This window comes from Apium graveolens, chromosome 9 (assembly GCF_009905375.1).
Source record: "Apium graveolens cultivar Ventura chromosome 9, ASM990537v1, whole genome shotgun sequence".
Taxonomy (NCBI): domain Eukaryota; kingdom Viridiplantae; phylum Streptophyta; class Magnoliopsida; order Apiales; family Apiaceae; genus Apium; species Apium graveolens.
Genome location: NC_133655.1, coordinates 94,844,747 through 94,856,968, shown reverse-complemented (window position 1 = coordinate 94,856,968; position 12,222 = coordinate 94,844,747). Strand labels below are relative to the sequence as shown.

General features: G+C 39.7%; 2 protein-coding genes and 1 long non-coding RNA gene across 3 annotated transcripts; 2 read left to right on the top strand and 1 right to left on the bottom strand.

Annotated features, from left to right (window-relative positions):
* The first annotated feature begins 620 nt into the window (after nucleotides 1–620).
* LOC141684274 (uncharacterized) lies at nucleotides 621–3,842 on the top strand. Its single transcript, XR_012560619.1, has 3 exons — nucleotides 621–823; nucleotides 1,771–1,997; nucleotides 3,601–3,842. It is a non-coding gene; the product is annotated as an uncharacterized LOC141684274 (long non-coding RNA).
* On the bottom strand, nucleotides 1,368–5,439 carry LOC141684273 (G-type lectin S-receptor-like serine/threonine-protein kinase At4g27290). Its single transcript, XM_074489178.1, has 7 exons — nucleotides 3,985–5,439; nucleotides 3,584–3,707; nucleotides 3,333–3,459; nucleotides 2,651–2,861; nucleotides 2,269–2,506; nucleotides 2,042–2,192; nucleotides 1,368–1,969 (listed from the first exon to the last, which is right to left on the bottom strand). Exons 1-7 carry the CDS (start codon nucleotides 5,300–5,302, stop codon nucleotides 1,664–1,666), a joined length of 2,475 nt encoding a protein of 824 aa, XP_074345279.1. The 5' UTR covers nucleotides 5,303–5,439; the 3' UTR covers nucleotides 1,368–1,663.
* Nucleotides 5,440–8,435: 2,996 nt separating this feature from the next.
* Nucleotides 8,436–12,037, top strand: LOC141684891 (uncharacterized). The gene is made up of 3 exons (XM_074490029.1): nucleotides 8,436–10,721; nucleotides 10,837–11,279; nucleotides 11,364–12,037. Exons 1-2 carry the CDS (start codon nucleotides 10,304–10,306, stop codon nucleotides 11,199–11,201), a joined length of 783 nt encoding a protein of 260 aa, XP_074346130.1. The 5' UTR covers nucleotides 8,436–10,303; the 3' UTR covers nucleotides 11,202–11,279; nucleotides 11,364–12,037.
* Nucleotides 12,038–12,222: the final 185 nt, after the last annotated feature.

The window sequence follows — 12,222 nt, the reverse complement described above, 5'->3', positions numbered from 1 at the left end:
ACTTACTTATAATTTTTTATTGACGTATCAAATAACAAAATTTTTAATGTATATAAATTTGGAAAAAAAATTAAAATAAAATTATATAAATAATTTTTTTTTATAAATATTAATTAAACCGGTCCAAACTGGTCCGGTCCCGGTCCAATCCGGACCGGATAGAGCCGGTCCGATCCTCGGTCCTTAATTCTGAAAAAATCCGGTCTTCGGTCTGGTCCGGGTCGGTCCGGTTTTTGACCTTTGTGCAGCCCTAATTTTATTCAAGTTTTTTGAGCTCTGCTTTGTTTAAACTCGAGCTCGACTCGGCTCGAAAATAAATAAAACATAATCGGATAATTTTTAAAAAGACTTATATTTTGCACCACTTAAATTTGATTAAAAATTAATCTTATATACTTATATTTAGAAATTGTAATTTGCATTCTCTTATTTTAAAATTTGATTTAACGCGCATACTTTTTGCCTAATTATTTAAAATCTGCAAAATGCAATTCAGCTCGAATACCAAAAAACTGTGTAAGAAACTCGAAAGCTCGAAAATGATTATAAAACTCGATAAAGTTGAAAACTCATTTATAAATTATAAACTCCACTCACACAGTAAACTAGTTAATATTATCACCCCCCTAATTACTCAATTACCCGGTATAAAATGAATGAAAGGTGGGTTACTTGAATGTTGGGTAACAATTGTGAAACCCGGTAACGCACAAATTTGTTCAACTTGATCTTTAAAGCTCAAATTGGCAACGCACTGGAGAATTAGCAAATAGTATAATAAACCAATATCCGTTCTGGATTCGAAGCCCGAAAATATTAACAGGTAATGTATGAATGTAAAGTTTTGTGTGTATGTGCATTGCTGTTTGGCTTGTATGTGTGTTGCTGACACTGAGTCATTGATAATTACTTGCCTTATTCTGTTACCATTGAATCCTGAAACCTGAAATTACTTCATTTTTCTATATTTTCTGTCTGCGTGCATTTTTCGACTTCAAAAAAATCTAGTTGTGATTTATGCAAACCCCCTATCTTATCCTCTGAATAACATGTATATACAGTGACGATATTAGTCATATGGGATATTTTCAGGAATTGTATTAGCAATCAGTGTGATAAACGCTTCATTCTTTGGTATATGGAATAGAGGAGGCAATTGAATGAACAATGTGAAGAACAATATCTATGGAAGAGGAGAGTGAACAAAATAAATTAGCATTATTTGTAAATTAGAAGGAATGAGTAATGACAGAAACCAATGAAGTATGCAACTTGGCAAACAGATTTATTTCATCCTAATCAAAGCAATCGATAAATGCTCCTGTTAAGATGTCGACAGCCATGTTCAACTAATGAAAACAATGTGATACAGTTCATATATATATATTACAAAAATTATCAGGTTTTTTTTTATCAATAAATCGATGCCAGTAATATGGTAGGCCATAAATCGATGCCAGTACTATGGTAGCCCTAATCAATCTCTAAACCATTACTAGAATATTACAAGGCAGTCAGTCATAAAGTCAGAAACTGCCACTTTCTCTGGATTACTCCACCAGTAGACGTAGTGAATTACTATCTGAAGTCATACTAACTTGTAGTATATTTGAGTTCGGTATGTGCTTTCATATTTACCCTTGTACAAATGAAATACTAAGCACTATCGTGGTGCAATAGTTGTAATACTATATTCATTTGATGAAGATAATGTATGCTTGCTTGATGAATAATCTCTTTCATGCCGTTTTCTCTCTGTAAAAAATCCAGGTTTCTTGGGAATAGGCAGTGCAATTTTACTACTGAGCATCATAACCACAGATGACATGTCTGGTCTGTCTTCCGGATATTCTTGAACACAAAGTAATCCAACTTGAATAACTCGAAACACTTCATGTTGATTACTTGACTCCAAGATTGCCCTGTCGACCAGTTCCGTAAGCTTGTCCTCATTGAAACATCTCCATGCCTGATAGTTTCCATATTAGAGATTATAAGTAAGCATGCCTACACATTAGCATAAATGTCTATATGCACTTACATGTCCTAGTAGGTTGAGATTGTGATCTGGATGCTCAAAACATCTGTTTTTCTCTCCACTTAATATTTCTAATAGTAAGACGCCGAAACTATATACATCAGATTTAGTTGAGAATAGTCCATCAATAGCATACTCGGGAGACATGTAACCGCTGTTGCACATAAAAAGAACATCTTAGTTATGTTTAAAGAAGTAGAAATTAATTGCAGTACTAAACGAAATCGTACTAAGTCCCAACAACTCTTGTCGTGTTCGCTTCGGTTTGGCTTCCTCCAAAACTTCTTGCCATGCCAAAGTCTGATATTTTTGGATTCATATCAAGATCAAGTAAAATATTGCTAGCTTTAAGATCTCTGTGGATAATTCTTAGTTTGGAGTCCTGATGAAGATACAAAAGTCCCCTTGCAACTCCATTTATGATACTGTAGTACCTTTGCCAATCTGCTAAGCTTCTTTTTTCTTTATCTATGAATTTTTCATCAGAATTAGTTTAAACCTTTAGACAGCTCTAAAAGATGAATCTTCAGTTAATATCAGGATAACACTAATTTTTAATCTTAGAAGATATTAAAAGTGGATGAAAAAAAATCATGTAAAAGAGGGATATACCAAAGATGAAAGAATCTAGACTCTTGTTGGGCATGTACTCATAAATTAATATCTTTTCCTGTTCCTCAATGCAATAACCAAGAAGCGAGACAAGATTACGATGCTGAAGTTTAGCAATTAATGAAACTTCGTTCTTGAATTCATCAATTCCTTGTCTTGAACTGTCTGAGAGCCTTTTTACAGCTACTAGTTGCCCATCCTCAAGCATACCCTGCAAATAGTTCCATATTCTGTTTTCACAAATGGTCATCGTTCTCTCTTTGTTGATCCCTTTATAAGGCTATCTTATTTTTTTCATAATGTTTAGAAGTTATGCCAATGCCAGCTTGTCTTTACGTTTACATGCATCGTTTCATTTGATATATAGCAAAAACAAAGTCGTGCACGTACCAGGGTATCCAGAAACATTAATTTTGTTTGTAACTTGCTGTGTATTAGTACTTCTTTAATTTACCATGCATTAGAACAATACACTAACACTTCTATCCACTAGTACAAAGAAGAAACAATTTAAGCAAGTTCAGATCGATAAGCAAAATTATACTGTATGATGCTGGAGTCCAGCATCAGCCACGAGGGAAAAGCTTTTGATGAATATCATATATGTATATAGTTTCTTAAAAAAAGGCGGGATGGTGCTTTTAGCGTAGACCAATATTATTTTTGTGCAAAAAATACTGACCTTGTAAACAGGTCCAAAGCCCCCCTCTCCAATCTTATTATTTTGGGAGAAGTTAGTGGTGCAATTAGCAATTCTTCTGAAGTCAAATAATGGTAACTTCAAATTTTCTTCTGCATTTGAACTCAACCTTCCTGCAAAATGAGAATAAACTTATAGCAAAATGGCTATCTAGTATTGAAAATGTTTACAGTATACCTCTAAATTCTAATTAATTATTCAATACTTATACAGAAGCTTAAATGATTAATCACTTGCCTCTTCTGTTCAGCTTTCTCTTCTTAAAAAGATGCAGAAGGATGAAGGCTGACATCGCTGCTACTGGTACTGTAATTGATATGACTAATATTTGCCTCACTCTGGATCTCTTGCTTTCATCTGTAGCAAACCAGACTTAAGGTAGTATTTCTGACATTCTATTTAGTGCATAAATAAAAATACTTGGAACCGATAAGAGAGGTAGGTATTTGAACCGGGAAGAGAGGTAAAGTTTTTGAACTGTAAAGAGGAGTAGCCCAGTGGATATATGTATTCTCTTGAGAATAGGAGTTCGAGAATAAGAGTTTCAGGATAAGGTTCCCTGCTAAAAGACCCTGGTTGCCTTTATAAAGAAAAGAGTCTTTGACTGTGTGAAACTGTGAATAGTTTGTCTTACCTAATTCCGAGGCTGGCATTCTCACATATATAGTTTGTGCATCTTCTGTGTAGCCCTCAATGTCCATTAATTCCGCAAACCATAACAAGCAACCACTTCCACCATTTTCGACGTTTATATTTGAATAGGCTGTACAATTGCAGTTCTTCAAGCACATACTTTTGCATTCTTTGAGACTCATGCTCAAATTGTACCACGACTGTCGGGTGTCTGGCAATTTCACTCCCATATACTTAATAAAACCATCTCCATGTCCACAATCCAATGGATTTAAGCGAACACAACCATCTGTCCAGTCAGCTGCTTCCCATTTTTCAGGAATTTTTGGTTTAAACCCTCTCAAACACGCACATTTTGGAGAGCTGTTAACGTCACAAGTAGCATATTGACCGCAAGATGCATATCGATCACAGTCATTAACTAGTAGAGTCAAATAAGTTGTCCATTCTTGATCTTGATAATTCCATATCAGGCGGTGAAGACTACCATTTGGATCCAGTATTAACCTTGTGACAGGTGTAGTGGAACTTGTATTGAAAAGATGATATGTATAATAGATCTCCCTCTGGTCAATAAAAAATTCATTTATGTAAATCCTATTTGATTTTGGTACTGGATCACCACTAAACCGATTACCTACCCATGGTCCAGTCCTAGCTTGTAGTTCTGAACCTTTCCAAACCATAATCTGTGGATAACCATGTGTATCCATTCGATATATATAACTTCCTGTAGACGGATCATCAAGACTTTTCCAGGATGAATAACACCATTGTCTCCCTGTTACCAAATCCTTTCCAAATTTCATACCTGGTAACACATTATCTCCAGGATAGTCAAAACTCTGCCATACAAAATTTTCTGGGCCACCTTCTTGCTCGTCCCTGAACACAAGATTTCCTGTATCCAATAGCTGCGCCACAGGATTGTTCACAAATGTTGAAGAATCTGATGACCAAATTATAGTATTGCTTGCATTAGCAAATAACACAATTGCCTTATTATCAATCCTCAACATACCAGAAGTGTTATTCAGCGGTGTATTCCTGTTAGCCACCCATACAGTTGTCCCGTATGATTTCTTCTTGAACCATATACCAACGTACCGATTTGTACTTCTACCAGGGCTGAAAAATCCCAGTTCAAATTCATTGTTTGATGATACAATTGTATCGCCATCTCTAATTGTCTGATTTATTGTCAAGACATCTATAGCGGAGGAGCTTGTTAAAATGGATAGCAACAAAATTGTAGAAAAGATTTTTAAACCGGTGCTTGTCATCATCTTTTTCTTCGGTACCCTTGCTAAGAATTCCATAACTTTTATGACATTAAGGAAGAAGGGTATTGTTGTTTTTGCATAATTGATGGAAATTTCCTACACATAGCTAGCAACTTGGGTCGTCTTGCGTCTTTAGTAAGGTGAGTTGGATATTTTTTGATACTAAAAATGACTTAAAAAGTCTGATTGCTGTTGACTGTACTACTAAAAATATCTTCTAGAAAAGTCCGATTACTATCAATACTTAACAAGGTGACAGGTTAAGACGCCTCAGCTCCCAAATTTTTAAAAGGTAATCAGGTAAATGGTAAGTTACGTAAAATATTTTCTATCTTATTTTTTAAAATTAAAATTTTGAAATCAAAGTATATCAAAATTAGAATCATCACGCTTTTGTCCTTTTAAAAACATTTACTTGCTTGTTTTTTTCATTTTTAAAACTCCGAAGTAAGCATCACGTGCATAATAGTTGATACATAAAAAAATATAAGTTCAAAGCCTTGGAGTTAACTTATTATTTAACTTCAAACAAGGAAGTTGGTTAATCCTTGTACTTTTGGAATTCCATTTTAATATTTGTACAAATAATAAAAATCAAGAACCTCTGTTACAATTGGTCATAAAAAATCAGCAGTCTTTGGGAATTTGAAAAACAAAATGCAGGTGCGAATTCAAGGATGGGACAGTAAATGGTTTTCAGGGGCTGGTAAGGAAATGCTGATAAAAATGGTTTTACAATCTATCCCTACGTACACAATGAGTGTATTTTTGCTTCCTAATAAAGTGTGTCAGGACATTGAGAGTATGATTAGTAGATTTTGGTGGAGGTCTTCGAAAAAGGACAAGCATATCCATTGGCGTAGTTGGGACAGGCTGATTAAACGTAAGTATAATGGTGGTATGGGTTTCAAGAATATAAGAGACTTCAACCTCGCCATGTTGGGTAGACAAGGTTGGAGGCTGTTGCAGTTCGAGAACTCTCTAGTGGGGCGTGTTTTTAAAGCAAAATATTTTCCTCATTGCAGTTTTTTGGAAGCTGAGCTGGGTCATAATCCCAGTTATGTCTGGAGAAGCATTTTAGAGGCTCAGACATTGCTAAAGAGAGGAGCAAGATGGAGGATAGGGGATGGTCATAGTATCTCGGTTATGGGTCAACCTTGGCTCTCAGAGGTGCAAAATCCGTTTATCACTACACAGCACATAGCGTTGCAGGGAGCGAAAGTGCACAGTCTATTCAAAACAGATACTAGAGTATGGGACGAGGAAATTATTGAGGACTTATTTGAGGCTCGCGACAGAAAGGCTATATACGACATAGTGTTGTGCAGGAATCAAGAGGTGGATACTCTGTACTGGTTTCCTGAGCATAATGGGCATTATTCAGTTAAGAGTGCGTATAAATTGCTGCAGACTATTCAGGGCAGGTGGGATGTCAATATGGATGCTAATATATGGAGGAGTCTCTGGAGAGAACAAGTACCTGGGAAAGTGAAAGTCTTTTTATGGAGAACTCTGAATGGTTGTTTACCAACGAAATGCAACTTACAAACCCGTAGGGTTCAGACAGATGATGTATGCCCACTTTGTGGAATAGGAAAGGAGACCACAGACCACTGTTTTATTCACTGTATGGTTGCAAAAAATTGTTGGCATATAGTATGCCCTGAAGCCAACTTTGACAGCTCGATGAACATACACACTTGGTTTCTGTACGTAGTGAAACATCTGACTGGAAAAATGGCAATGATCAGTATGGTTTGTTGGAGTATTTGGAAAGCACGGAATGATGAGATTTGGAATAACAGGAAATCGAGAGCAGGCAATGTAGTGTCTAATGCAATTGCATACCTTTCACAGTGGAAAGACGTTCAAAAGATGGGAAATAATAATCTCCCCAGACCAGGTAACTCAATTGGTAGTTTGGAACGTTGGTCTAAACCGGATATTGGATGTGTTAAGGTCAACTGCGACGCCACTATATTCAACAATTCTAATCAGTTTGGTGTGGGTTGGATAGTGAGGGATGAGAGAGGAAAGCTAGTTCATGCAGCTTGTTTGTCATTTCAAGGTAAGCCAGAGGTCCATTTTGCCGAAGCAGTTGGTATGAAGGAGGCGCTAAGCTGGGTCAAATCTGAGTTGGACAACAACAGGGGCAGTAGTGTGCTCAATCTTCAGCATCGAGTTATAGTGGAAACTGATTGCCAAATTGTTGTGAATGCTATGCTTAAGAAGGAGAAAATCTACTCACCCTATGGTGGCATAGTAGATGAGTGTAAGTGCATTCTGGAGTCTTATAACAATATCGACATTGTATTCGTCAAACGATCTGGGAACAAGGCAGCAGATTGGCTAGCTAGATTGTCGAGTTCAAATCTAGGTTGTATTTTTAGAGGGGAGCATGTTCCTCCGGATCTTTTGTGTATTTTGGAAGATGATTTGAAGTAATGGAAATTTAAATTTGCCTCAAAAAAAAAAAACCTCCGTTACAGGGAAGAAATGTAAAATATAGTGCCTGTGCAGCACCTCCACTTCAAACTTAAATGACTATAAATGTTGTTATATTCCTGTGTTGACTGTTTGGGTAAAATAAAAAATGATCATATTTTACTGCTTATGTTATGAAATGTGAAAGTTGAGATCCCTACTTTCTCATCTTCATTTGTCCTCACTCACCCGGTTCACTACTTTTCTCTCTTTCCAAATCCTTATTTAATTACATTTTTTAATTTTATCCTATTATATTAATGTATTAAAATTATTATCTTTAAATATTATTTTTTATATATATTTTAGTCAATAAGTATGGCCAAATTACTTATCAATATTTCTACTAGCCCAAATTATTATTATACAAACTATTATTATAATAAGTTTTATAATATTTTTTTATAATATACTATCATATAAAATACTATTTTTAGTAATTTGTATTTCAATATTTATGTTTTGAATATTTTATTCATGTATTTAATTATATATTAAAATTTTGATTTTTTTAAAAATAATTATAACTTATAAGTTATGATTTACTAAACCCTTTAACAACTTATAGGTAAAATTATCCAAACACCTAAATAACTTATAAGTTATGATACTCATATCACTAATAATTGTACATTAAAGAATGAAACGTGGGGGCTGCTACTTCTTCCAGCATTTTCCCAAAAAATAAGAACATCAATAATTTAATCTCTGAAAACATCAACATGCACATGTACATCTTAAATCATATGGGGGCTAGACGACCAGGCCGAGTGTGCCGTGCCGAGTTTCCGGCGGTCAGAGTCAATGCTCAATTAACTTGTTACGCCCAGATCCTTTCGGTCGCGTGAACAGGCTTCGGCTGGATTGAAGATGGCTTCGGCCTTACCTGAAAGTGAAGAGAATGCGAGGGTTTGTACCCCCGATTCACCTCCGGTGTGAGAATCAGAATCTGGCTGTAAAAGTAGGGTAGTAATACAAGAGAAGCAGAGTGTTAAGAATGTGTGTATGTTTTGTCTTACTTTACAAGGGTTTTTATACCCAATCCTGCAATGAATGTTCATCCGTTACAAATCATTCAGGAGGGAGTGAAAAGGGGGCGTTATGTCCCTTATTCTGTCCAACGGTCCGCGAGTAGTGGGCCTCGGCCTGGGCTTCCGTGGGCCTTCGTTACGCGGGCCTGGAGGTCCTTCGGCCCAGTAGCTTAACCGCTTACTGGACCTTTGTTCAATGGGCCTTATTGGGCCTATAACCAACATGTCCCTGTCCTTCGGCTAGGCCTTCGGGCCGGCCGACGGACACCGGTCTCGGCCCATATTGGGGTGAAGAAACCCTAGGGCGATCGCTTCAGTCCCGCCTCGATCTTCGGTCGTACACGTGGCAAGCTTGTGGGGACTTGCAGTGCATTAATGTGACAGCTGTTGGCACGTCGTTCCATGACTCAATCTCAGCCGTTGAATGTCAACCGTCTTGATCTGGGACGTCCATTTCAAAAACCCCCAAACGTCGCTTTTCTAAATTTATTTTAGGCGCCTATATAAGCCCATTTGTGTGTTTCATTTTCTTTTTATCACTTTAGTTCCTCCATACACAGTGACAAATCACGGTGAATCTTCCAATCACGGGCAACAACAACTCCGTCTTCCCAAATCATCCCATTTCAATCCAAGAACATCTCCAAATAAGTAAGTCTCTTTTCTTATTTTCCAGTTTTAAATTTGCATGCTAATTTTCTGTGTTTTAGGGAGTTTACATGTGGACTTAGTGGTTTTGTTCTGGGTTCACGGGATTTTTTCTGGGTTTTGTGCGTGTGCCATTGCGTTTTTCTGGGGTTTTTGGGTATTTCTGGGTAGGTAATATAGGTTTCTGGGTTTTACCAATTTGAGGAGGCCCCACGGGTTTAAAGATGGCATGCGAGGTGTTTTCTGACCAAGAACATTCTTCGGAATTTCTTGGTTTTAGAACGTCTTTCGGGAGCCGACCCAGGGCGTAAACAGGTGGTCTGGAGTGATGTTTGCGAAAGGTTCTGTAGGCAAGAACATCCTTCGGGAGGGCTTGCCTTAGGAGCAGCCTTCTGAAACAGCCTCCGGGGTTCTGGTTCGTTTGGTCCTGGGACGTGTACTCGGGTTTTTACTTTTTCTTTTATGTCTGCTAATCCGAGTACATGGACTAATGTCTCTCTGTTCCTGATACAGGGACATGGATCGAGCAAACCGTCCCCCAGATTCTTGGGACCCCTTGTCGAACAGCTTGGTGGGAACGTCTTCCATTCGCCCTGAGCGGACGGGACGGGCCCTATATGGTTCGGCTGCCGACTATCCCGCAGCCAATAATAGATCTGAACTGACGAAAGGACGCGTAGTTCAGATGTATGATGATTACTCTGTCCCTCGAGGGCTTTGTTGGCTATACGCGCCGAGGGAGGGTGAAAGAATCTACGACACTCCCGGGGTGCCGGATGGATATGGAGGTTGCGTCGTAGGGGTTTCGGAGGCGGCCATCAAGTGTGGCTTGAGGGTGCCACCGTTGAAGCTGATCAATCACCTTTTCTTCTAGATGGGTATCGCCCTCGGACAGATGGACCCGAACGGGTTCATCCATATTAACTGTTTCCAGAACATGTGTCTTCACGCTGGGATCGCACCCATCATTCGCCTATTCTGGTACCATTATGATTTTCGGAAGAATCCGAAGAGTTCTGGTTTTTACACCATCGCCCGTCGAGCAGGGCGACCTGATTGGACGGCGACCAATTCGAACAATAAATCCACTCACACTCATTGGTGTTATGTGAGTGGTCCAAGGTTGGCGGCCATGTCGGTTTGGCGAGATGTAAATCCCGCGTTGCTTCTCATGCCGGGCCTGACCTTGGAGGAGAAGGAGAACTACACGGCGTTAGTGGACGTCAATGTGAAGAAGCTGGGTCCCGGAGAGTTTCGGGACAAGGATTGGCTCTTCAGCTTGTGGAGTGGGGGTAACAAAACTTCTTCCTTGTCTTTTCTTTAGTTTTGTCTCAGCACCTGTATATTTGCTTGTTATGAATTTGCTTATATATGCCCGGACTGACTTGTTTCCCCTTTATATTTCAGTGTCTTCGAGAGAGGCCTTGATCGAGAGGAAGAAGGCCAGGGCGGCCGAGAAGAAGGCGGCTGAGGCGGCGGCGAAGAAGGTGGCCGATAAGGGGGCTACGCCCGATCCTTCGGAGGGCACAGGCGAGAGGGCCCAGACCGAGAAGCCTCCGTCGCCCCGTCAATCTCGAGCGGCTTCTGAGGCCGAGGAGGGGGACCGTCTGGAGTATATGGGAGAGGGGAACCCTTCCAAGAGGACCCGGAGCAAGGAGGGGATTGTGCGCTCTTATCTCCCGGGGTGGGGCGTGCTCACGTCCGACCATACTGTGTACCCAGCCCGGCAATCCTCGAAGGAGGTGGCTTCAGACCTATGCCATGGCCTTTAGCTCCCGGTCGATCTTCCGACCTTTGCTTCGGCCTCTACTACCGAAGCCTGCACGGAGCTTCTGTCCTTCCTGTCCTTGGTACGTTTTTTTTTATCTTTCTATTTTTCTTCCATCTCTTTCCTTTCGGCATCTTTTAGTAATGTTTTTGTCGTCCTTTTGCAGGTCGCTCCTTGGGCTGCAACCGTGGAGGATAAGGTTAAGGACATGGAGACTCGCATGGCCGAGGTGAAGGAGTTGGAGAGGAGGGCTATGGCGGCCGAGGAGTAGCTTGTAAGGGTGAAAGTCCAGAACGAGGTCGAAGCCGCTGAGCTGAAGGGGGACAGATCTCGGCTGGAGACTGAACTGGAGAGGGCGAACCGGAGGATCTCCCACCGGAACGTCCAGCTGAAGAGGTTCCGAAAGGAGCTTCGGAAGAAGCAGAAGCAGCTGGACCGGACGGAGGAACGCTGCTTCCAGTTCGGCGCTGATTATGTCATGGAGAAGGCCCATGGCCTGAATTGGGATTATAAGCAGTTGCTGGACGACAGCCTGGAGGATCCTATCGGCCGTCCAGCAGTCGAAGTCCCTCCTGTCTCCTCCGGCGAAGACGAAGAGCTCTCGGATGAAGACCCTCAAGCCTAAACCTTCAGCACTGAGGTGCTTGACATGACGGAAGATGATCTTGTTGCGAAGTTTGTCGTAGGTGTTTCCATAGTCGTACCCAACTCTTGCAGCGACATTCTTTGTTCGTCTCCTTGTATTTCTATTTTTGGTAATCGGTACTCTTTGTAATTGGCATTTGTAATTATTATTCTCGCCTTCGGGCTTTTGTAATTTAACTAGCCTTCGGGGTTTTATATTTTAATGCATCTTTTGCTTTTCATCAGCATTGTCTAACTGCATTTAATTATTGTATCTTTGGCTTCATCCACCTTAATAATCAAAATGAATTGTATCTTTGGCTTCTTTTGCCTTAACAATTTTAATAATAAAATGAATCGTATCTCCGGCTTCATTCGCCTCTATGATCTTATCGAATTGT